Source organism: Arachis ipaensis, chromosome B3, assembly GCF_059453495.1.
Source record: "Arachis ipaensis isolate K30076 ecotype BB chromosome B3, ASM5945349v1, whole genome shotgun sequence".
In the NCBI taxonomy this organism is placed as follows: Eukaryota; Viridiplantae; Streptophyta; class Magnoliopsida; order Fabales; family Fabaceae; genus Arachis; species Arachis ipaensis.
Window position 1 is genome coordinate 9,860,703 of NC_142438.1, and position 23,997 is coordinate 9,884,699.

Here is a 23,997-nt window from a genome sequence, read left to right on the forward strand (position 1 = left end):
ATCAAATAATATACTTAGGATTTTGGACTTCAAAGCAACTACAAGATCCTCCAACTTAAATGGACTCAAAAATAATAAAGTATTGAATAACCTTAAACAAGCATAAATAGAAAAGACTTCAAGAACAGAAACATCATCTGAATTTAAATCTTGGGAAGAAGAGGGTAATTGCAACTTTGCTTGAAAAATTTTGGACTCCTCATGACCAGATATTACAGGAACATCCTTTGGTGTGGAATCTTTGAAAACCTCATTCAAATCACTACGAACATCATCAACTTCCATAGATCTTTGATTAAGATTTGTCATGTCTCTTTGGAGTTGACCCATCTTACCCGATATGACATTTGCCTCATAAATATCATTCCCATTGGCAACATTGCCGCAGGTTTCCTTACATCTTCGCACACCTCGACATTCAAATCAAAATTACATTCTCGCTGAAACTTCCCGCCGCCCAAAGATCCCTCATTCATGCTGATTTAGGAACCAACCTACCTGAATCACCCAAAATAGTTGACGAAGACGACGACATCCATATCGGAAGAATTGCCCAACGTGACGACGGCGCGCGATGCAGAGCCAAAAAGGGCGCTGAGGGCCGTGCCATCGTGAAGGGAAAGATAAAGACGAAGGTGTGCAAGATGGCTGGGGTGTGTGGCAATAGCAAGGGGAGAGAGAGAGGCACCCAGCCACCCTCACGACGGCTGTTCCTCCATCTTCGCCATTGAATTACTGCCAGTTTCATACTCGCTGCCGCCTCCGCTAGTCCACCGCTTGTATACGCTTTCCATAAATTTTCTTTTTTCAGTTCATTCTATTCAGATGCGAAGGGGGTGAGAGCGGGGATGAGAGAGCGGGTTTAGAGAGGGAGGGCATGGAATTTCTGAATATAAAAAAATGTTAAGGGTATATTTGGAATTTAAAAAATATTGAGGTAGTCTAGATTAGGTTTTTTATTTTTAATTTTAGAATATTCTTTTTTAATACAATAATTTGTTATCTTAAACTTTTTTTTTAGACGGTAAAAACTTAATTAAAAAAATTAAATAGTATAAGAACTCAATTAAAAAAAAAAATATCGAGGCCTAATTAAAAATTCGATAAAATGGTAAGAATTTATAGAGTAATTAAACCAATATAAAATATATATTAAAATAATAAAATAATATATATTTATATAAAAATATATAGTAACTAACTTAGTATCTGATTTTTAGTTTTTCATCATATTCTTTGGACCGACACCTCAAAGATAATCCGTCATGAATCGCAGTTCTATTGAAGAATTTATTGTTGAGTAATAAATTAAGGCATATATTTCTGTAGCAAATAAATCCATGAATTATTGGTCACTTAAATTTATTGTGAATAAAATTGAACTTCTTAAATTTCAATTCAATTAAATCATTCCTTTCTCAAGATTAACGAAAGTGTATCATAGATTCATATTAGTGAAATAATTAAATAATCACCAAATAAATTGTCATTTGGATAGTATGACACTGCTAGTAACAAATAAATTTAGATAAAGAAAACCAAACTTACAATTCCTTTTATCATTGAATAAAGAAAAATAGTTACAAATTACAATTAAATGAATCAATATGAATTTAGAGAACACCTTATTGACAACAAGAACAACAAGAATTTATGAAACATGTATAAAACAAAACAATAGGAGTACAAATTGAAGCCAAGATTCAAGAGCCATTAGTTGATAGCACTGCAAATTTTTCTTATGATTCCAGCTGATCCAGTCAAAGGAGAAATATCTCCCATTTTTATCATAGCAGCTGCAAAGTCCGATTTAAAAGTTGTAGGATTTTTACTATACTCAGAAACAAATGAATCTGTAGATCCTCCACTAAACAAAACTTGATCCGATTGAAGAAGACCTTTTTTCTGAATCAGGTTTTTGAAGTAATTGTTATCAAACGAATTGGGTGTGACCAAGTCTAATGGCGACAACTTTTTATTGTTGTCGTTGTTAATCAAAGATGGACAACCACGTTGGCGAGTGCTAGCAAAACCAGCATCAATGTCACTTGTATTACCATATATTCTATTTCTGAATGTGACACATCGAGCTTGGCCAATTGTATGGGCACCTACAAATTAAAAATTAGATTTATTAATTAATGATTGCCATATAATTTATAATTAACATTTTATCTCTATATTAAATTTAGTGTGAAGAGTATGTTACATATTATTAGCAATGAATATTGAATTACCAGATAAAGTGACCATTTCTTTTGCACTAAATCCTTTGTTACTGAAACGAGAGATGAGAGTGTTAAGATCATCTGAGGCAAGTGGAAGGTCACTATTAGCCAAAGCTATACTTGCGGTAGTAGAATCTCTGCGTCCAAGCTTCACAACCCATGATGGACCACCCACCTGATCAAGAATTTGTTAGAGAAAGAATAAAAAAATGCATCCTTTAATTTGAGTCTTACTATATACATCTATATTAAAAAGCCAAGTTATATGAATTGTTATCTAAAATTTAAAAGAGACGTGTTAAAAATATAATTATTTATGTGCATAATTTTATTAATTAACTTAAACTTTTAGGATAAATGATTTCATAATATACTTACAGCGAATGATGCATCACGAGCAGCTACAGCAACAATGTCAGCGCATGAAACGACTCCAGGGCATACTTTCTCTACAGCAGCTTTAGCTTGATCTATGACTTCAAATCCTCTAACTGAGTTATTATTAGGTAATGCACCTTTCTCACTCACAATTATGGGGGGGCTATCATCTAGCAAAATTGATGCATCACAACCCTGCATATCAATAAACATTTAAATGTTTAAGATTCTATTATGCTAGTGAGAGAAGATAACATTAATAGTTATATCTCTAATACTCTCCTTTGAATAAGAGTCTCTTTTAAGTTTGTTTTATTGTTTGTATAGGCATTTTTTTCTCTTTTATTTGCTTTATGCTATTTTTTTGTTACTTTCGGGATTCACCAAAGATCGAATTATGGATTTTTTAGATATAAAACTCTGATACCATGTTATGAAACCATTCATCCTAAAAGTTTAAGCTAACGAGAGAAGGCGACATTAATGATTATATCTCTAACATGGTAGTCAATAAGGAAGCTGAATAATGTAATTAAGTATACCTGAACAAAGCAGTCATGGAAATGAAGGCGAACAAGAGAAGCCGCCATGCGGCGCTCCTTAGAAACCGCCGTGCGAATGGAGGTTCGAATGGTGGAAAGGGCATTGGGGCATGTTGTATCATAAAATGTTGAAGATAACTGTGCATCACATGCTGTGCCTAAGAGAACCAATATGATAGCAAAAGTAGTAGTGACACTTTGAATTCTGCCGCCCATAATTTTTATTTTTGAACAAATAATTGAAGATGATAATGAATATGTTTAGATTTGGCTTAGTTAAAACAATTGAGAAATTAAAGAATGAAGAATGGGCAACAAGATGTAGAATAATTATTAGTGATGAGAATGAAGAGATGATGGAGGAGTGGGTGTAAGTGGTGATGTATTTATAGTTACATACTTTGGTTATGTGAGAAATTGTCATAGTCACTAATGTCCGCTAAAACGCGTAGCAAAGGTTCCTTAATGGCGAGTTGAGAAATTTCAAATTTCTTTTGTTTCCAAATGGCAACTAAATGCCACTTTATGCCTTCATAGGAGCGTTAATTAATATCACGAGGAAGACTTTATCAATAAAGAAATTTCTTTTATTTATCGTAATAAATAAATAAATAATTCCATATATTATATATTGTCTGTATTTATACATACATATTGTTTTACATATTTTTCTAGTTAAATAATTAGTTATTTAAATAATTAAATTTATAATAAATAAATAAATTTATTTATAATAATATAATAAAAATGATAAGATATCAAATATACATTTTTATATCGATAATTAATTAATAGTTAATTTTTAATAATGTATATTATTGTAAATAAATAAATAATGGTGGAAACTCAGGTGCAGTCGATTTCACGTGAAATTGATATCTGAGAGCCGTTAGATGATTTAACTGATTTGACTAAATTTTCATTCAATTTCTCAGATATTAACTTCACGTGAAGTTGGCTTCACCTGAATTTTCACCATAAATAATGCACGCGAGTGTCAAAAACTCAAAATTGATTCCTGACTATAATAACGCGCATGCAGCAGAAGCTAAGAGCATTTTGAAATAAAAAATGCTCCCACAACACGTATGTGGATTCATGGCCTACGTTCTGATTTGGCTTAATTTTCATAGGAAATTATAAGATTAAAAAAAAAAAAAAAATTCGTGCATGTTTGGACGCCATTATTTTGTTAAAAAAATATTTTTTTTAATAAAAAAAAGATTTTTTTTTATTTTTTAATGTGTTTGGCAAATTTCTAATAGTAAAAATAAAAACACTAGTAAAATCAAAAAAAGATTTTTTTTGAGAAGTTGTAATTTACATCTTTTTTTAAAAGATGTTTTTTCCTTAAAAAAAAGATGTTTTTCATGTAATAAATAAACAAAAAAGTACTTTTATATTATTATACCCAAACATAATTGATAGATAAAAAGACTTTTTTACATGAGATATCCAAACATAAAATTACTTTTACTTCTCTATAAGATCTTTTAAAAAAAGATAACTCGAAAAAAAAATATTTTCTTAAAAGCTCACCCAAACAAGCCCTATAAGTAGACGATGAGAATACTAAATAATGCGAATAATAAATATGTCAGATGTTTAATTCAATAGATATGCAGATGATTATGTTCATTATTTTTAATTGGATAGTTATTTTTTTCATTCGATTTACTCATGCACAGTTAACAATAGCGGCATGTTCAATTCACTAGAAGTGTAGATAGTTATCTAATATTAAAGTTTAAGAGGTAATTTTGGAGTGGAGAGTTTTTTTAGTTTATTGGGTCAATTTTAAAGCCTATTGTTCATATTGTTTATAAAAATCATTGTTTACCTAGAAAAAAAAAAAAAAAAAACAAAAAAGACTGAACCTAATCAACGAAACTAATAGGGTATATTATTTAATTAGTATACATATTTATAAAGAGTAAATGATTAAATTAATTCCTAAAAATTATCAAATTTTAAATTAGTCAAGTTAGTTTTTCTATTATTTTTAAGTGATATTACAACACACATCTAATAGTTTTAATTGGTGGTTAACATGATAAGTTTATAAAATTAGATCAAACCAATCACAAATTAAAGAATTCTAATGCCTCAAGGTCTCTTCTCAATTAGGTTTAGATTGTTGTATACATAAAATGGAATTCGAATCTTCAATATTTGTTTAAGTGGATTAATGAATTAACTACTTGACCAATTTAAATTGATTTAAATTTATAGTATCTGTATATAAAGTATTTTGAATAATTTCTTGTATTAATAATAAGTTGGACATATATGACTGTATTCAAGTGTGTAAAAAGGTTTTTTGTTTTTTCATTAAGATATAACTGAATATGAAAGATACAGACGTTGAACAATTATAGTATCATGTCTAAAATGTGTGATTGTTTCGTATATGAAATATAAACAAGTGATGAAATGATCTCAATTTAATTTACATAATTTAGTTAGTTAGTTCTCGTGTTGAAATGAGTAATGACTATGACTATATATCCCTTTCATAATATTCGGCGAGACAATAATAAGCAAAAATGATTAGCACACCATGCAATTTTCCGCTGGGACAAATATTGTAAGTCTATATATAAAACTAATTATTCCTTGGCTTTGGCTATATTATCAGAAAAATATAATAGACTGGTCAAACACATCAACTATGAATCTATGATATACTTGCTGGCTGCCCTATACTAGTTCGAATCGAACTTCAAATTGAGGAAGTATTATTAACCGTTCCGAAATTTCTTTTGGTAAATTTAGTTAAACCACGAACGTAAATGCAATTTCAATTTGCAAAGATAAGCACACTACTGTTGTTAGTAGGATGATCATGATGATGATGATGATGATAAAATATATAGGAAAAAACACCATTAAACACCGTTAAGAGATATTGATTAATCAAACGGACCAATTATAAAGTATAAACAAACACGTATTGAACGCTTAGAAAGAAAAATAAATAAAAGAAAGGCAACTTTTCTTTATCAATAAATGCAACTAATCCAACGAACCAATCAAAAATTCAAAAAGTAGGAACAAAATTTTGAACAAATCTAAAAATTATTTGGTGGCCTGGTGGCTAAAGAGAATTGGTCACCTCTTCTATTCTTGTCATAACAATTAGCTGGCAGATAATAGTAACCAGAGCATGCCAGCTTTCTTATTTTCAGTGGAGAATCTATATATGCTTCTCAGTGTCTCGTATTCATATTGGTTCATTTAATCTATGCATGTAACCCGTCTATCTAAATTACAATCCCACTATGTTATCAACTCAACAGTATTTCTGTCAACTTCTGCTAACCCTTATTTATAATGATATTTAATAGAAGTGTCTTTGTAGATGTGTCTAATAAAAATATTTTTTTTTATGATTGTGTCTAATAAAAGTGTATTAAATTATGATTAATAAAGAAGGGTATAATTAAGGATATAATTCAAGACTATTCTTGTGCCTCCTCTTCTATGGTCTTTTCATCCAATTAAGAATATGACTTCTTCTTCACACGTGACCCATATCCTAAACTTTATCAAATTCAACACATTTTTTAAAACTATATATTTTGTCACTCTTTTTGTTGTAGGAATCCAATGTATATATTCAAATTAAGTTCCATTTCAACCTTTACTTTATTAAATCATTACCTTAATATTTGAACTTGAGTTCTTATCTTACCTCCACCAACGCTTTATCGCATTAATCATAGCATGATCTAACGTTAACTGTCTTGAGTTCATTTCATGACATCTTTTATGCTTCCATATTTGACTCTACTTTCCATATTTAACTCAGTGTCTTCTAAGCACGATACTTCGTCCACAGTACTAGCCCAGTCTTTTTGCAACTAGAATGATCATCATCAATGTTTGTTTCTTTCTTGAACACATACACTTCACAGATTGGAGAGGGAATTCAACAACACAGCGGTGCAACACAATCTTATGACAAAGTAACTTAGTTTTACTCCTCTCCCCTCCTTTCCTTAATTAAGAGTAAAATGTCAATTAAATCTTCGAGCATTTTGACTTCAAACTAATTAGTTATTAAAAAAAATACCAATTAGATCTTTTACGATAATAAACGGTGAACATCTATATCCTTCCGTCAAAGGATAGTGTAAAACGAAATGGAGTGAGTTTTTATATAATCTTTAGTAACTGCTCTTTATTTATAACAAATCCTATTAAAATAGATAAAGTTTTGTTCCAAAAGTTGTTATCTCCATGATGATCTTTCATAAATAAACTCATTAGAATAGGTAACGGTACATATAAATACCACCTTTAAGTTTTACGTGATGAATTGTTAGAAGGATATTACGTATCCACTGTTTGTTATTGTGGAGGACCAAGTTGGTACTATTTTTTCTTCGGAGACTAATTAGTCCGAATTTAAAATCTTCCTGTAGTCCTATGCTTCCATGTCCAAGTCTCCTTCCCCATCGTCCTCAAAATCAACATCACTCAATTCTGAGTTATAACAGTCTTCTCCATGGCTCCAACCTTTGTCTTCTCTTGGAGCTGTAAGCCTCTTCAAGTTTTCCACCACAGTTTGTAGGCTGTGTGAGAAGGAAGAAGGAACACGCTCCTCATCAACATTTTCAGTTGATTCTTCTTGTGGTCTTGAAATCATTGGCCCTGGCTGTGCCTTTGTCATCTTTACTTCTCCATAAGGCTCATCATTATCAAGCCTACTACAGATACCACAAAGCAGTCTCCTGAAACTTGAAAGTAATGCTGAGAAGCAGAGGCTACAGGATTGAGCACAACAATTTAAATTATCATCTAGCATGAGTCGCGCTGGCTGCGCCTTTGTCATCCGTGCTTCTCCACAAGGCTCATCATCATCAATCCTACATCTGCAGGTACAGCAAAGCAGTCTCCTGTAACTTGAAAGTAATGCTGAGCAACAGAGGCTACAAGTTTGAGCACAACTATTTGAATTAACATGTAGCACACCATGTTTTGAGTATGATGCTTCTAAAGCTTGTACAATACTAGCTGATGTCTCTTCAACTGAGCTTGAAGAAGCCCTTGCACTTTCTATTTCCATATCATCCTCTCTTGATATGGTTTTAGTATTTGTAATAACTAGCAAGGATTGTAGCTTTGAGGACTCAGGATATGGACATGTGAATTGGATATCATTCATGTTTGTTTCTTTTTTGTACACATACACTCCCCATTCTCTTAGGCTTGTGTCTGGTTCACACACCACCTGAACTTGCTTCCAGTTATTATCATGTCCAATGCGTGCATCAAGCCTCTCCCATTCCTCATCGTTGAAGAAAGCTCGAAGGTCACACAGAAGAACATGATTTTCTGCAATATTTAAAGTATGCTTGTGTTGGCGCTGGACATTTACATGCTCGCTGTCGATAAACAAGTGAAGCTCAACTTCTTGGTAGTTCATTTTGCCAAACATGAATGCTAGAGCCACAGCAGGGAACTTGCAACGTGCCCAGAAGATGGGAATTCCGCCTTGATCACGATAGTCGAACCAATCTGGAATATCTGTCTGTGGCATCAAGACTTGTAATTTGTTTATCTCTTTACACACCTGTCACATCCAATAATACATAATAAACTTGTTTAGTGCTGATTTTCATTCTTCTTTCATCAATTCTTTTATGCATGCTCAAATGGAAAGAAATAAGATTAAACCTGTGACCATAGCATGCTTGACGTATCTGCTGTCAAGGAATTGCAATGTCTTGCATTTAATTTTTGAACGTTAGAGGGAAGTTCTGGAATTTCTTGAAGCTTAAGGCAGTAGCTCACATCAAGACTTCTCAAGCAAATAGACTTTTTAATGCTTTCTGGGCATGACACAAAATAGTTTGACAATACGTTTAAGTCTTTCAAGTTTGGAAAACTCTGCATAATTACATGAAGATCTTCATTTGACAAACATGCATTGCTAAAATCCAAGGTCTCTAACTTTGGCCGGTGCTCTGCTTCAGAAAGCCTTCCTTTGAAACTTGTTAATAATTCTCGAAGTTGGGAACATCCTCCAATTTTTAAGGTGACAAAATTTGGCAACATAAACAAGCTACTTGGTAGATATTTTAGTTCCTTACAACCTGTCATATCTAAATAGCCAAGTCCACTAAGTTCAGCAAAAGAATCTGAAAGCTCTCTTAAAGCAGTATGTCTCAGAGAAATTTTTAATGGCTTATCATTCTTTCCCAGTATATCTGGGAAATGTGCAAGTCTACTACACAAGTCAAAGCTAAGATATTCAAGAGATGGCAAAGAGATTTGAGGCAGAAAACTCCTCAGTTGAGTGCATTCTGAAGCACTCAAATAAACAAGGTTAGGAAGAAAACCAATTGAGTCATCAACCTTAACCAGTTTCTTACAACGATCAAGTATCAATTCTCTTAAACTTTTTGCTCCAGACACATCAGGGAATTTAGTGATGGACTGACAGCAAGAGAAATTCATGTAGGTCAAATGATCAAATTTCTGAAAAACAATTATCAGTTAGTTAATAACATTATGCCAATTTTGAGAAGAAAGGAACCATCATCATATCTAACTTTCCCATTAGAGGAATGAGAAGAAGAGAATCAATTGTACCTGAAATGGCCTTTTCAATACAAGAAGACTAAAGCGTAAATTGAAGGCAGCAATTTGCTCGGGATAAAAGCCAGGTGGAAGGGATTTTGAAGGATATCCCTTCCAATCAAGCAGCTTTAATTGATTCGGCAGATAAATAGGCCAAGATGGGAAACTCGTGTTTCGAACGATAAGAATCCTAAGTTTCTTCATCTTCTTAAAGACAGTATCACTCCAATTAACCCCTTCTGGCAAATCAAGCTTTATACCTTCAATTTTAGCACTTCCCTTTAACACGAGGGAAAAAACATCAAAAGTTATTTACATGGCATTAATTCCTAGTAAGAAGGGGATTCAATATTTTGATTAAAGATAGCAATTTATTGGTGTACTTACTGTATTTTTTGTTAGTACTTCAAGAACATCTTCTCGAAACCATAATCTGCTTCGTTCGCCGGCTTCTTTTGGTGCCTCCTGCTTAACAATGTCTCTACCCATGTCCTTTATTAAGTCATGCATCCTCAAGTAACCATGTTCAATAGCTATGAGAGATTTATCAATTAATATTCTGATACCATCTTCTGAGTAGAATCCACACCCATCTAGTATTCTTTTAACATAATCCAATCTCATTCCATTAAAGAAGCATGCTATGTCAAGGAAAATCTCCTTTTCATTGTGCTGCAGACTGTCATAGCTTATTCTAAGAATACTTTGAATATCTATATGAGGATTCTTTTCATATTTGTCCAGTGCAGACTTCCCCTCTTTCAAATCTTTGTCAATCAAATTCGAGCCTATAACTTTTAAAGCTAATGCAAGGCCTTTGGCATATCGAATTGCTCGATTGCACATGTCTACATAGTTTGTGGGCGGGCTACTAGTTTTGAATGCATTCTGACAAAACAGCTGGAGAGAATCATGTTCATTTAGCATTGGCATATTATAAATCCTTTTGACCTGATGAACTGCTAGCAAATATTTATCCCTTGTCGTTATGATAATCCTACTTCCAGAACCAAACCAAGCACATCCTCCTGCTAGTGCTTGTAACTGTTCAATTTTATCAACATCATCAAGAACCATAAGAACTCTTTTTGTGCAAAGTCTCTCTTTTAATGTGGAGATTCCTTCATCAACACTGCCCAACTTGACTTTTCCCTTCTGAAGAATTTTTGACAGTAGCATTTGTTGTAGGCATACTTTACCCTTTTCTTGACTTGAAGTTTCTCTCACATTGAAAAGAAAACAAGCACCTTCAAACTGATTGCAGAGAGAGTTATACAAAGCTTTTGCAAGTGTTGTTTTGCCAATTCCGCCGATTCCAAGAATCCCTAACATGAATGTGTTGTCATTAGACTCAATATCTAGAATGGACTTCAGTCTTGCAACTTGGTATTGCAATCCAACTACATGCTCCTCAATGGGCAGTTGCTTAGCAGATACTTTAGTACTGATCTTGTTCACAATATCTTGAATAAACTCAAATTCATAGCTGCAAATGTAGAAATGAAATGGTTTAATGCAATTTTTTTCAGAAGTAGGTAATTATTTCTTCAAAACAAATAGACTAGAATTCTCATTTAGCAACTAACATTTCTACAGCTCTAAATTCTTTCATTTCAATTATATAAACAAAGAAAAAGGTATTCCTGCATATACCATATAGTTAGTACCCTGAATTTGTTATCATTTTAAGAGCTACAAAATATATGCATTGTTAGCCATTTTTATCCTCGTAGATTTGTTATCATTCATACTTGGAAACCAAAATGACTTGTTAGTACCAAAAGGATCAGGATCAAAGTAAGTAGTATTAGTTAATTTACTCACCCTTGTGTCAAATGAAACCCTTTCATGTTGGAGATTTCAGCCAAAGCTTCCTTCCACTTCTGAACCTTGTGAGACTCATAACAATACCTAATTTCATGAGCATCCATGGCTTGCTTGTAACTATTATTCTGATGCCTTACATCAGAGGGCTCTACTTTGTAGAAGATTGGAAAAACGAGCTGGTTCTTCTCCTTGTGACATTGGAGGATCTTGACAAGCTCATCAAGACACCATGCTGAGGTTGCGTAATTTTCAGAGAAAACAACGATTGAAACCTTTGAGTCTTCAATGGCTTTGAAGAGTTGAGGTCGAATTGTTTCTCCTTCTGTTAGATATTCATCATCCATGAAGGTGATGATTCCCTCGCGGCACAAAGCTTCATAGAGATACCCTGTGAATGTTTCACGCGTGTCTTTACCCCTGAAACTCAAGAAAACTTCATAGTTTTTATTAGTCTTTATTTCAGAAGCTGCAACTGTTCTTGCCATCACTTCAATAGCATAACACTCAAACACAGTACTATCATGAAAAAAGAACCAATATTTGCAGAAAGAGAATGATTCACTCACACAAGAAGCATGAACTTTGACTTACATTTTAGTCTTCATTTTTTACATTTTATTTTAACGTGTATTTCTAGCTTTCTTGAATTTAATAATTGGTTTCTGGAGCTAAGGAATACATGTACTTCTTACCTCCTCCTATCAATTTTAAATGAGTGGTTTTAAGACATAATATATAAAAAATATAACATAAATTAAAAAATAAAAAATAAAATCTATACAAAAATTTAACAAATCCAAATTTTTTTTTTGTAAGTTAGAAATAAGAATAAAATTCGAGACCTCTATTTTAAAAAAAACAAAGACTATGTCATTTGAATTATAGTTCGTTAACATCATGATACTACTTCCTAACTAGAAAGACAAAATTTATTAATTAACTCCTATGTCATGAGTAAATATTAAAGAAAAATGGTGGTGAAAATTCAGACACAGTCGACTTCACGTGAAGTTGATAACTGAGAACGGTTAACTGATGAACCGTTAATATAGCTGATTTGATTAATATTAACGGTTTATCAGTTTTTCGATCAGTCTGGTCCGGTTTTGATAACGATGCGTTGCATAACTTGTGTTCACAGCATAAAAACTCCACATCATCTTAACCATTAAAATATTTTAATTTAAATCTTAATGGTTACAAACCATGGCGTACTAAAATGCCATGAAAGTACATTACTTCACCCGACACGTTTCCCATATTTTATACTCTACATATTTCTTACTATTTGAGCATAGTTGTGACTTGTGGCTATCAATCTCATTCACCCGGTGTTGAATTAGCATTTTGGATTATTTTATATGTGTTGGTGCTTTTGGGATCACGGAACAATCACCAGTCATCATCACGTTCTGAGCAATGAACAATATGTTACTATGCATATCAACTCTCAAGTCTCAACTGTTATAGGCTCCCAAGTGTGAGATTCAAGATCTTTTGAAAGCTTCTGCGTCTGCATATTTTGTTGAAGAGTAAATATCCAACTCGATCTCTCTCTCTTTCGTAAAAATAGACATATCCTGGATTGGGTCTTTACTCATTTGCTGAGTGGTCGATGCCACATAGATGATAGAACATGCATTTACATTTGAAATAGCCTCAAAATTCCATTCAATGATTTTGCCAACCGTGAGTACTGAGTAGCGATGAACAAATTGTTTTTTATTTTTCGGAAAAGAATCCATGACATTGGACCACATGATATCATTGGATTCATCTAACTCAATGGAAAAAAGACTCGATTCTTAATATCTGTCACACTGATGAGAAATCATGGCAGCACGATCAGTCGTGGCTGGTTACTATTAAATTTTTCAAACGGAAAATGTAGATAAAGCAGTCAGATACTCATGTCAAGTTCATCACTAAAAGATAAATGTCTAGTAAATTGGAATTATTATTTTATATACATTCAAGGTTTCAATATGGATGATTACTCCTTTTGCTTAAATGGTGATTGCTACGTAAATTCGTCTGTAAATCGTGTCACTTTAAAAATTTCAACTGCTTGTGAGTGCAGTTCTCTAATCTCTATTCCTTTCCTTCTTTTTTCACTTCTCTGTTGCCCATATACTTTTTATCGTTTTTACTAGTATCAATGATTCTCACAAAGGATATCCAACTACTTACTTGAAAACCCTTTCTTTTGTCAATTCCCATCTCAAAAAACAGCAGTAATATACTAATATGCCATTTCTCATGAATATCACTCCATAAAATCCCATTTGGTAGTTTATAAATATCTTATTCAATTCAAATACCTTAATCTGCAAAGCATTTTCTAAAACAAACAAACTTTTTCCTTGCAAGTTTATTAACTTATTATATTAAACATTTATCTACTGACGGATAATAAGCTAACTTTACCAACACAAGGATAGGACGCAAACATTGCCAGACAAACATGCAATAGATTGGATGCATTACAAATAATCCGCAGAGTAGGGCAACTTACACCGAAAATGCATAACTTCATGAAGGGTTTTGAGCATTTAACCATGTACTCATGAAGCATATCTGTTGTCAGCATAGATAAGTTGCTATAACTGTCCTCTTATCTGCCAATATTTAAATGATAATTCCTATAGACAGTGAAAGAGAATACATGATGCTACCTTCTCTCAAGGGGAATGTAACTCTTGTCAACAAGGGTCTTCTCCTTGAACGGTTGAGTAGAGGGATCAGCTAGACTGGGAACCCTAGAGACACTACCCTTCCCTTTCTTAGCATTTGGTCCCACCACCTCTATCATATATTTCCACCCATCAATTGGTCTCCTCCGACTAAATATATGAGTCTTGATAAAACTAGCGATCTGCATTCCAGATTCACAAGATTGTGAATAATAAGTGCTGCAAATAAGGACTGAGGAAGAAATTTGAAGATATAACTGACTGACATTATAGAAAACCAGAATGTATCCATAAACTTTATTGTTTGTGAAAATGGTGTTAGTGCCTTGTTTTGGCACTAGAAATGCATAATTTGAATATATTTGTAGACAAACCTGAAACTTGCTATAAGCAATTCGACGCTCAAATTCCTGGAGAAGTATATCCTCTTCTCTCTGGGACATCTCCCATATGTTTCCATCTTGAGATTTAGATATTGTTTCCCACCCATCAGGCATGTTTTTGAACTCAGAAGTTGGAACTTCTGTGTTGTTCAGATCATTGTTGCCGGAGTCGAAGATGCTACAAGTGTTTAGAGCATTAAGTGCAACACACAGAAATAGTATAGCACTATTGTATATGTATTTGGAAATTATTGAAGTTGCTGTAGCATACATAAATTAGGAAAGGAGGAGGATTACAACACCATTTAGCTAAATAAAAAATGGAATTTCATCACATAGAAAAGCACTACACTGAGCTATACTTTGTCCAAACTTCAAGCCTAATTATCTATTTATAACATGGGGTGTGTCATAGAATAATTAGAAATGAATCACGGGCATTAGCAAAAAGATTAAGTTATCAGGAGAGCTGGTCATTAACAGTAGAAAATGGAATAAACTAGGATTAATTGATGAAATGAGATATTATCAAACACTCCTGAATCCTTGTTGAATGGCAACTTGTCAAAGCAACATATACATTAACATTCCCATTGACGAGACCACATTCAACACAAATTTGACATGCCCTACTCTATTAAAATAGCTATAATGCCTCATAAGATGGTGTGCAGTCACCAATAACATAAAGACATTAAGGCCTCAGTGCCTAACAAAGCCGACTTGAGTTCAATTCTTGAGATTTCTCATTGATGGATTATTATAAAAATGTAAGAGCAATACTATATGACCAACAAATTTATCATATTTTACCAACACTTGGCCAATAAAAGTATTTTTATACTAAATTCAAAACCCTACACCCTAAATCTTAATAGTATAAAAATAAAGTGTTACCTAATATTGATAAAAAGTGTTGGCCTCTCACATTTCTCAAAATGTAAATTATAGTAAGTACCTCATTGATCTCAAAGCCCTACACTAAGACAACTCTACCCTGCAACATAAAATTTATGTTTATCTCATAAAACTAGGAACCCTAAACTTCACTAACATGGTCCAATCACATCTAAAATTCTCCTCACTCATCAGTATGAGGCAACTTCAACTGACCAACTCTGAATACTTACTCAATCCAATTAAGGGACCATCCACACCATGCATTAATATTACAAAACCTTCATTATTTGAAGAGAAAAGTAACAATTAGATCTTTGAAGATGTTAAACTTGGACTAATTAGTCCTTGAAGAAAAAAAATACCAATTAAGTTCCCCGAGATAGCAAACGGTGGACATGTATTTCCTTCTGTCAATGAATAGTGCGAAACAAAACAAAACGATATTTACGGTAGTGCATGTCTCGTTACTATCACATCACATGAACATGAAAACGACATAGTTTTGAACAATGAAACATTTATTATCTTTTGAGTTTTTATATATTTTTTTATATCTTTATTTATCACAAATCCTATCAAAACAAACAAGTTAAGTTTTACTCCAAAAGTTGTTATCTATATGCCTATCTTTCATAAATGGATACCCAGATAATTACCAATACATATAAATATCACTGTTAAATTTTAGTTGATAAATTGATAGAAGGACATCATGTATCCACCATTTGGTATCTGAAGAACCAAATTGATACTTTTCTTTTCTTTTTTTTTTTTTTTTTTTTCTTTAGGACTAAATAGTCCGAAGTCAAAATCTTTGGGACCTAATTGTCCCTTTATTCTTATTTGAAAATAATAAAATAAAAGTAAAAATAGAAATGCAGTTCCAATTTTCAACACCGAAATTACAAGAGAGAGAGGCATACTCCGAGCAGCTATCAAGCAATCTCTGAATGTCATCGCCGCCGCCGCCGCTGCCATTGGAATCCCCCAACTTAGCCTCCTCGAGCTTCTCAATCTCCTTAACCCACAGCCCAGCGTGCACCCTTTGCTTCCTCAACCGGTAATCCTTCTTCATATTCTCCACGCTATAAACGGCACCATTTTGCACCTTCTCTTTCTCCTTCGATCCCTTCTTTCTCCTAACCTCCCAATTCTCGTTCATCTCCTCCACGAACGCCTTCGTCTCCGCGTCAGCATGAGCTTCGGTTTCCGCCACCGCAACGCCGGCAGAAATGGCGGTGGAGGAAGACTCCGGCAAGGACGTGGAGGGGGAACCAAAGTTAACGTCGGTCTCCCATGGCGCCCGAGACTTGGGCGTGAGATCCTCCGGAAGCCACGCTGACTCCCACGCCTCGTTCCATTCATCTTCGCCGTTGCCGGAATTGCGCCCCGACGACCAGAACCTCGTCGCGGGAACTTGGTCGGAAATTTTGAGATAGGGTTTGGCGGCAACGGTGAACGACGGTGCCTTTAATTGCTTGGGTTTTGATAGTGAGATAGAGGTTGCGATTCTTCGAAACGCTTGCATTTTTTGTTTGTAAGAATTAGGAAGCTAAGTAGCGAAGTAGGCAAGTAGCTAAGCGCTACTCAGACCCGGAAGTAGACATTGGATTCGGAGTGTAACTGTGTAAGAGGGTAGAACATAGGGTAATATCGGCTATTCGTCATTGGGCTTTATACGTTCGGCCCATATGAAAAAGTAGGCCCAATTCTAAAGGGTTCCCAAAAAATTGAAACGCTACCATGACTCGGGGGAAAGAGAGTTTTTATCTGGGTGAAAACTCAGGTGCAGTCGACTTCACGTGAAGTTGATACCTGAGAGCCGTTAGATGATTTGACTGATTTAACTAAATTTTTATCCAACGTCTCTCAGATATCAACTTCACGTGAAGTCGCCTTCACCTGAGTTTTCACCTTTTATCTGTCTTTTGTCTCTATCATTTGAATTTAATGTTAAGTTGTAATATTATAGAAACTAACATTATATTTAGGAAATATTTGTAAGGATAAAAAAATAAATAATAAGTTAAAAGGACACAAAATTATTTATTTCTAAAAATAATACAGAAGACACATTAAAAGGTAATAAGAATAAGAATGAAAAAAACTATAAAATAAGTGTAGGAAGCTAGGATCTTATGATATGGTAATTGTGAAGTTCATAACAATATACTCTAAAATCTCAGCTTTCCTAAAGTCTAATAAGGCTTGAAATATTCTTTTTGACTTATTTAAATACATGAAAAGTGTGTGTGTTTCAGTGATCAAGAAGCTTACAGAAAGATCCCCCAAATGTATATATATATGCTGTCACAGTATTTACACCTTACAAGTAATGTTAGTTTATATCAGGAAAAAACACCATCTATCTAGCCATTGGTGAATGAATTAATATCTTTTGTGTCTTTTGAAACAATTGATCAATGTAGTTGGCACCAACTGCTTAACACCGTTGCAAAGCCTCCTAACTAATTTTTGAAGAGTCTTATAGAGTGGGAATTGCATCCATGCAAATATAGCCACAGGAAGGAATCCAGCACAATAGAACAAAATAGAAGTCCATTCCTTGTTATCCAACCGAATCGTCAGCAAAACGGTTGCGCTGAATGCCAGCATTGTGCACACCAATGAGAAGAACAGCAATGCAAATCCCAGGCTGAGCTTTCTTGGGAGGGACTTGTAGAAATCCCATAGCTCGAACGGCGATGTCAGGATTGAAAGGAACATCACCACTGAGGCAAGTGAGCTCACAAGGGCCACAACATCAGTGATAGTGAAGAAGAGGAAGACTCGTGAGCCGAAGAACACTGGCGTGCCGTTTTGGCTCCCACCTGGGATTGTATAGGCTGCGGCAAAGACAACTGTGGCAACGAGAACTGCTACGGTGGAGCATGATTGAGCTGTCTCCTTTATCCAGGACTTTGCCTCTTTGTGCATATCCTGATGCTCCATTTCCAAAACATCTTTTGCAGTTAGGCCGTCTTTGTCACAATGCATTAAGTAGTGAGGAGGAACAATCCTTCTCACTCTCTGTACCAATAACGGTGAAGTAATGATCAGTTTATTAATGATTTGTTATGAACCAGTTAATTTTAATCAATTTGAATATAGGACAAAAGCAAATCACAATTCAGACATAGATAGATGTAAGAAAGGGTCATAGAGCTGCTTACTTCGTACCAACGCAACTCGTCTTGCAGTTGGAACGCCACACCAGGGAGCCGTTGCTCTTTGTAAAACTCCATTCTAGCAACTTGGTGCAAGAGAGTGCGACCTTCCCCGGTTATCCTGTGTATCAATGATTTGAATGCAGAATTTCTCTTTATCAGATTGAAGATTTTAAGCTGCCGGTGCTTCACAGCCATGTGTAGAACATTGTGTTCATCCTGGCTAACATGACTAATAGCCTCAGGATTCATGTCAATGATTTTTTCAACAATTTCTACGATTCCCGAACCGGCTGCCATGAGAAGAGGTGTGTAGTTTTTAAAATGGGATGCTTCGGAAATGGATTCCTTGAGCAAAGGTTTGCTGATTCTAGAATGAGCTATTTCAACTAACTGGCGTTTCTCCTTCATCAGCTGAATTTCTTTTATTCTGTCTAGTTTGGAGGAAAGAATTGGCAACACAATCAATGGTTGAAAATTTGAATGAAAAGAAATCTGCCATGAGAAGTCCTTCTGCACTAACAACTCGGCCAGACACTCTGCTAACTTGTGTTGTTTCTTCTTTTGCCAAATATGTCCAATCCCATTGAACTCTGCACATGATCAACCATAAAATTGATCAAAAAGAAAACAATCCTACAACAAAATCTAGTTAGTTCAATTAGTAATTCAACTATTTTCTAAGGATAACATAGAGTTACTAACATTAAATCAGATGCCTGAAGATAAAAGATAATCTGTTGCTAAGAAAGCTTTGTTTATATTTTAACTTGTATGGTATATACCTTTGGCCAGAATTTTCCATATAGAATAGTTGATCCTTGAAAAAGCAGCAAATTGATGAACTTTACTCGCATGAAAAAAGGCCGGAAAACAATTTCATTAGAAAATCCATGTGCTTAGTAATGTAAACAAAAAAACAAAAGAATGCTGCTGCCCGGGGGAGTACCGGGTTGCTTTGCCTCATCCAGTGGACCACTTTCTAGATCTGTTTTCTGTCTGAACACAACACTCTCTTCCTCCTCCTCTCCCTTCTCATCATAATCATCATCAATTTCATATCCTTCGTCTGGAAGCACTGCGTCAACCAAATTATAATAAAGGTAAACAATTATGCCAATGTTGGAAAATTGAATGTAGAAATGGGGAAATAGGACTGTACAATAATACATAAGGTTCTTCACTGCTCCCATTGAGGGGGTTTGGCTCCGAAAAACAAGAGGCATGTTGGCAAGAAGTTGAAGACATGTCAACCCATCCATATCCTTGTGTTGAGCCAAATTTCCATCCAATTTCAATAACCAAATAGCAACATCTGCACCATAAAGTGACACTCTTCGTTTTATTATAGTATAGAGATACATTAAGTTATGAATATGCCAAACTTATAGAGTGATAGATATTATGGAATGGACAAATTACTATACTATATATCATACTTATTAACATAAGCATACTATTCAATGACAACCATGAAATTAGGGAGAGACCTACCAAAGAATTGACCAAGAATGCAAGCGTGAAGAATGGAACATCTATCAAATCTTACAAAATGACTTCTTATGTCACCAACCACATGTTTTGCCATATACTTGAGCATCTTCAGCTTTCCAAGCTTAGCAGCCCTGAACAGAGGGGATTCACCAGAATCATTTCTTACCTCTACAAGGGGCTCATATGGTTCTTCTTGCTGCAGCTCCTTCTCCAACTTGAACACAACACCAGCCATTTCGACCGTTGTGCAAAAGATAATCTCATGCAGAAGGGTGTTATTGACGCAATTCCCCATTCTCATCGCGCGCCACCTTTCTTGTCGAGGAAGCATCTCCAGAAGTTCCTGCAAGAGATTTGGACTATTGGAGTGAGTCGCAATGTGGATGGCAGTGTTCCCAAATAAGTCAAGCGGTTCAAGTAATCGCATCCTATCTTCTTCAAAGATTTTCTTGAATTCCCTCCAGTTTTCCCTCCTAGCAGCCCTTTGAGCACTTATCATTTTCTCATCAAACATAGAGATTTGTTCTTTTATTGATTCTCTCACACTCTCAGCCATTTCCCCCTTTGATTCTCTCTTTTTCTCACAGCAATATATGCACTCTATATCTACTCATGCATGTGCGGATTAATTAGCTAGCTAGTGATTAATAATGTTTTTCGTGGGATTAAGAAGCTCTCATTAATCATGAATGTTAAAATAACATAGAAGTCTGTGTCCTTTGGTTTAGCACCAATTCTTGATTAGTATGACAAGGAAAGTTTAATGCCGAGTTTAAAGCATCTAATCACTAAAAGCAACCTCTTTCTTCCTGTTTTAAACCGTGGCCATTATTCTTTGCTTACACAGATACGAGATAACAGATGTAAAACAATTTACCTCCCTGCTACAAACCTCTTACATATTATAAACTGTTACCTGCACTCTTTTGTATGTTAGAAGCTATTGCAATTAACCCTTAAAAATTATATGAACAATACTTCAATCATCACATGTTTAATTTGTGTCTCGAATCATTGAATTTTTGGAATAATTTCGTATTATTCCAATTCACACTTCCATGCACACAAGGACACCAACTACACAACCAATAATCATAACAGAAAACTAACTAAATAACTAACTTAGCTAAGCATCTAATTTAACAGAGACCCAATAAGTTGGTGAGTGCAAGATTTCATTTTGACGAATACCGATAATTCATCTCATCAAAATAATAGACTCCAAGAGATCAAACTTTAACTTTCAATGAGGGTTCAACTCCATAGAAATTGAGCAGCACAAGCTATTTCCTCAGCTTCATACACTTAAATACCTTCGAGAAGAAAACGATAGAGATTTATGTGCTGCGAAATGTGGCGTTGAACGGGGTGGCTGCGAACATGTGGCAGGAAGTTTCGGCGGCGGAACTGGGTAAAGGTGACGGTTTTGGCCGGAGACCGGTAATTAACAGCGGTTAATGGTGATTTATAATTTTATATATCAACTTATTTTTGTATATAAATTCCCATAAAATTAAAGTAACTCATTTTAATTTTAATAAAGTTGAATACTAATATCTGACCCCCACAACAGTAACAAACTAACAATACAATATTACAATCTTTTTATTTACTTAAAAAGTTTAATTTTAATACATCGTGAATATAAAAAAAAAAATATTTTTATATTAATTATATAAATATTTTATATTAATTAATATATAAAAAATAAATTCTATTCGAAAACGTACCCATGCATTTTTTATATTACTATTATATTTGGTAAAAAGTAGTATTAGAATTTAAAAAAAAATCAAAATTATTATTTGTTAGTTTGTTGTCATTTAACATCCTCTCATGGTGTCACATAAAATTATATTGTGAAATAAAATTTATTATGGTCTATATTAATAATTTTAACATATTTAGTCTCTCTTTTTAGTTATCTTTTATTAGTGATTTTTACTGTTAATTCTTTTAATAGATTTCTCCTTTTTAATGTCTTGAAGCTAATAAAAACAAAGTTATATGAATGGTAGAAATTATTTTAGATATGAAAAAAAAATGGTATTCTTGTTAAATATAAATGTTTGGAATATTTTATAGAAATGTGGATGTTCAAAAAATACTAACACAACACACATGGTGTATGTTATTTTTTGCAGAATTTCGAGGCAACTTTATCAGAAATTCTTCACGTGTCATCTTCTGATACAACACGCACCCTGCATGTTACTTTACCAAGAATTTTTCGCAGAATTTCGAGATAACTTTATCAGAAATTTCTAGCAGAGATTCGTCAAGTAACAGTTTCAGAACAACACGCACCTACATGTTACTTTAACAAGGATTCTTCACAAAGTTTCAAGACAACTTTATCAAAAATTTCCAGCAGAAATTCACCATGTGGCAGCTCTAGGACAACACGCACCTCGCGGGTTACTTTAGCATGAATTATTCGTAGAGTTTTGAAGCAACTTTATCAAAAAATTTTAACAGAAATTCACCACGTGGCAGCTCTAGAACAACACGCATCCTGCGTATTACCTTTTACAGATATTCGGTGCACGTTTTCGAGGCGCCTTGATCACTGTCTTCAAGTACGAAAATGCCACGTGGCATCACCCGAACAATACGCATTTTACATATTGACAATTTTTAGTCAATATCTCCATACAAGAGACAAAGTTTACTTCGAAAAGTGACTCTATTAATGGGGAAAATTCTAAGGTGCTGAAGGAAAGATTCTTCAACACCTGCGATTTGCACGTGTCATGGCTAGGTGCATTCTGCGTGGCTCACTAGGAGCAGGTATGAGCAGGTACGGTCCCCCGAATGACAGGTGATGAAAGCGACAGTGGACATTGATTAGTTGTTCTAATTGAGGTGATCAAAATTTTAATTAAGTGTTGGAGTAGTGGGCTGCAGGCAGGGTGTTAAATGGGTCGGTGTGGATCCAAATTTTTTGTTTGATGGGCTTTGGATGGTAACCTTTAGTATTATGAACGGATTGAGGTAGTTTGATTTTAATGATGAGTATATATATATATATTTTTGGGTGTTGATGTTGAGGTTTGAGTTGGAGTTGAAGAAAGTTGCCTGGACTAATAGTAGTTGGCTGAACAGGGCAGTTGGGCTATGTTAAGGAAGTGGGTATGGGATACTATGGAGATGAAAAAAAAAAGTTATGATGGAAAGAATGAAGAATTGTTTGTCCGTGACATTGTAAAAAAAAAAAAAAAAAGAAGGAATTTGTGTCTGTCCTGAATGTTGCTAATTTCATGTGTTATGAGTTATACGTATAACTTGTGGAATTTGTTAGATAGTTTATATAGTTTTCTTGTATAATTATTCCTTTAGTAAAATGTTTTATGATGAAAATATAATCTAGTATACGACCGGGAATGCGAACTCGAAGAAGAAATGGGGACCGAACGTCACCGGACGAGACGGGCACGACGCGAAACTCTGACTGAAGATGCGACGAAGAAGGGCAAACACACCATGGCTACAACGCGCCTGACGAGACAAGGACACCGGAGCCCGAGCCACAACTCGGAGTTGCGATCGGTGACGTTCAAGAGACTTCGATCACCACCGAAGCTACATATGCAGAGCGCTGGCGCACTATAACCTCGACAAGAGCTACGGCTAGGGTTTCAATTTTGTTAGAACTTTCATTAGCTTCAGACAGAACGGTCGGGGACACTTCACAGGTGACGGAGAAGTGGGGTAAAGCTCATGGGTTGGGCCATTTTCTTTTTTGTTCCTCTGGGTATTATATTTTTCCCAGGCCCATCAATTTTTTCATCTAACTG

The 23,997-nt window shown here is 34.5% G+C and overlaps 4 protein-coding genes across 8 annotated transcripts; all 4 read right to left on the bottom strand.

The window, feature by feature from the left end:
• Positions 1 to 1,544: 1,544 nt before the first annotated feature.
• Positions 1,545 to 3,506, bottom strand: LOC107634056 (lignin-forming anionic peroxidase-like). The gene is made up of 4 exons (XM_016337641.3): positions 3,149 to 3,506; positions 2,607 to 2,801; positions 2,238 to 2,403; positions 1,545 to 2,111 (listed from the first exon to the last, which is right to left on the bottom strand). The coding sequence occupies exons 1-4, from the start codon at positions 3,362 to 3,364 to the stop codon at positions 1,714 to 1,716; spliced, it is 975 nt and encodes a 324-aa protein (XP_016193127.1). The 5' UTR covers positions 3,365 to 3,506; the 3' UTR covers positions 1,545 to 1,713.
• Positions 3,507 to 7,303: 3,797 nt separating this feature from the next.
• Positions 7,304 to 14,310, bottom strand: LOC107628710 (TMV resistance protein N). 3 transcript variants are annotated; one of them, XM_016331284.3, is made up of 7 exons: positions 14,239 to 14,310; positions 14,079 to 14,140; positions 11,561 to 11,996; positions 10,124 to 11,222; positions 9,749 to 10,015; positions 8,831 to 9,634; positions 7,304 to 8,726 (listed from the first exon to the last, which is right to left on the bottom strand). In XM_016331284.3, exons 2-7 carry the CDS (start codon positions 14,113 to 14,115, stop codon positions 7,578 to 7,580), a joined length of 3,792 nt encoding a protein of 1,263 aa, XP_016186770.1. In that variant the 5' UTR covers positions 14,116 to 14,140; positions 14,239 to 14,310; the 3' UTR covers positions 7,304 to 7,577. The 3 variants fall into 3 exon arrangements, with proteins under 3 accessions (XP_016186770.1, XP_020973733.1, XP_088366299.1); XM_021118074.2 differs by lacking the exon at positions 14,239 to 14,310 and having other exon boundaries at positions 11,561 to 11,980; positions 14,079 to 14,096; XM_088510173.1 differs by lacking the exons at positions 14,079 to 14,140; positions 14,239 to 14,310 and having other exon boundaries at positions 11,561 to 13,425.
• LOC107628711 (protein GAMETE CELL DEFECTIVE 1, mitochondrial) lies at positions 14,004 to 17,163 on the bottom strand. 2 transcript variants are annotated; one of them, XM_088510174.1, is made up of 4 exons: positions 16,463 to 17,163; positions 14,631 to 14,817; positions 14,239 to 14,438; positions 14,004 to 14,140 (listed from the first exon to the last, which is right to left on the bottom strand). In XM_088510174.1, the coding sequence occupies exons 1-4, from the start codon at positions 17,065 to 17,067 to the stop codon at positions 14,128 to 14,130; spliced, it is 1,005 nt and encodes a 334-aa protein (XP_088366300.1). In that variant the 5' UTR covers positions 17,068 to 17,163; the 3' UTR covers positions 14,004 to 14,127. The 2 variants fall into 2 exon arrangements, with proteins under 2 accessions (XP_088366300.1, XP_016186771.1); XM_016331285.3 differs by having other exon boundaries at positions 14,004 to 14,438; positions 16,463 to 17,162.
• A 590-nt stretch (positions 17,164 to 17,753) lies between these two features.
• Positions 17,754 to 21,653, bottom strand: LOC107632221 (uncharacterized). Of its 2 annotated transcripts, XM_021118081.2 has the most exons (7): positions 21,514 to 21,653; positions 20,201 to 20,543; positions 19,869 to 20,021; positions 19,656 to 19,784; positions 19,492 to 19,551; positions 18,713 to 19,299; positions 17,754 to 18,569 (listed from the first exon to the last, which is right to left on the bottom strand). In XM_021118081.2, the coding sequence occupies exons 2-7, from the start codon at positions 20,529 to 20,531 to the stop codon at positions 17,928 to 17,930; spliced, it is 1,902 nt and encodes a 633-aa protein (XP_020973740.1). In that variant the 5' UTR covers positions 20,532 to 20,543; positions 21,514 to 21,653; the 3' UTR covers positions 17,754 to 17,927. The 2 variants fall into 2 exon arrangements, with proteins under 2 accessions (XP_020973740.1, XP_020973739.1); XM_021118080.2 differs by lacking the exon at positions 21,514 to 21,653 and having other exon boundaries at positions 20,201 to 21,211.
• Positions 21,654 to 23,997: the final 2,344 nt, after the last annotated feature.

What these genes read in the sequence shown, in the direction of transcription:
- LOC107632221 (XM_021118080.2), bottom strand. Translation starts at nt 20,756, where the DNA reads ATGGCTGAGAGTGTGAGAGAATCAATAAAAGAACAAATCTCTATGTTT. An exon ending in GAAGAACCTTATGTATTATT is followed by an intron (nt 19,785 to 19,868) that starts GTACAGTCCTAT and finishes TGGTTGACGCAG; the next exon opens with TGCTTCCAGACGAAGGATAT. An exon ending in ATGGAAAATTCTGGCCAAAG is followed by an intron (nt 19,300 to 19,491) that starts GTATATACCATA and finishes GATCATGTGCAG; the next exon opens with AGTTCAATGGGATTGGACAT.
- LOC107628711 (XM_088510174.1), bottom strand. Translation starts at nt 17,067, where the DNA reads ATGCAAGCGTTTCGAAGAATCGCAACCTCTATCTCACTATCAAAACCC. An exon ending in TTGCTTGATAGCTGCTCGGA is followed by an intron (nt 14,818 to 16,462) that starts GTATGCCTCTCT and finishes AAACACTTGTAG; the next exon opens with CATCTTCGACTCCGGCAACA. An exon ending in TTGCTTATAGCAAGTTTCAG is followed by an intron (nt 14,439 to 14,630) that starts GTTTGTCTACAA and finishes TCTGGAATGCAG; the next exon opens with ATCGCTAGTTTTATCAAGAC.
- LOC107628710 (XM_088510173.1), bottom strand. Translation starts at nt 12,048, where the DNA reads ATGGCAAGAACAGTTGCAGCTTCTGAAATAAAGACTAATAAAAACTAT. An exon ending in GGGTTTCATTTGACACAAGG is followed by an intron (nt 11,223 to 11,560) that starts GTGAGTAAATTA and finishes CTACATTTGCAG; the next exon opens with CTATGAATTTGAGTTTATTC. An exon ending in CAAGCATGCTATGGTCACAG is followed by an intron (nt 8,727 to 8,830) that starts GTTTAATCTTAT and finishes TGGATGTGACAG; the next exon opens with GTGTGTAAAGAGATAAACAA.
- LOC107634056 (XM_016337641.3), bottom strand. Translation starts at nt 3,364, where the DNA reads ATGGGCGGCAGAATTCAAAGTGTCACTACTACTTTTGCTATCATATTG. An exon ending in CTCGTGATGCATCATTCGCT is followed by an intron (nt 2,404 to 2,606) that starts GTAAGTATATTA and finishes ATTCTTGATCAG; the next exon opens with GTGGGTGGTCCATCATGGGT. An exon ending in AGAAATGGTCACTTTATCTG is followed by an intron (nt 2,112 to 2,237) that starts GTAATTCAATAT and finishes TTTAATTTGTAG; the next exon opens with GTGCCCATACAATTGGCCAA.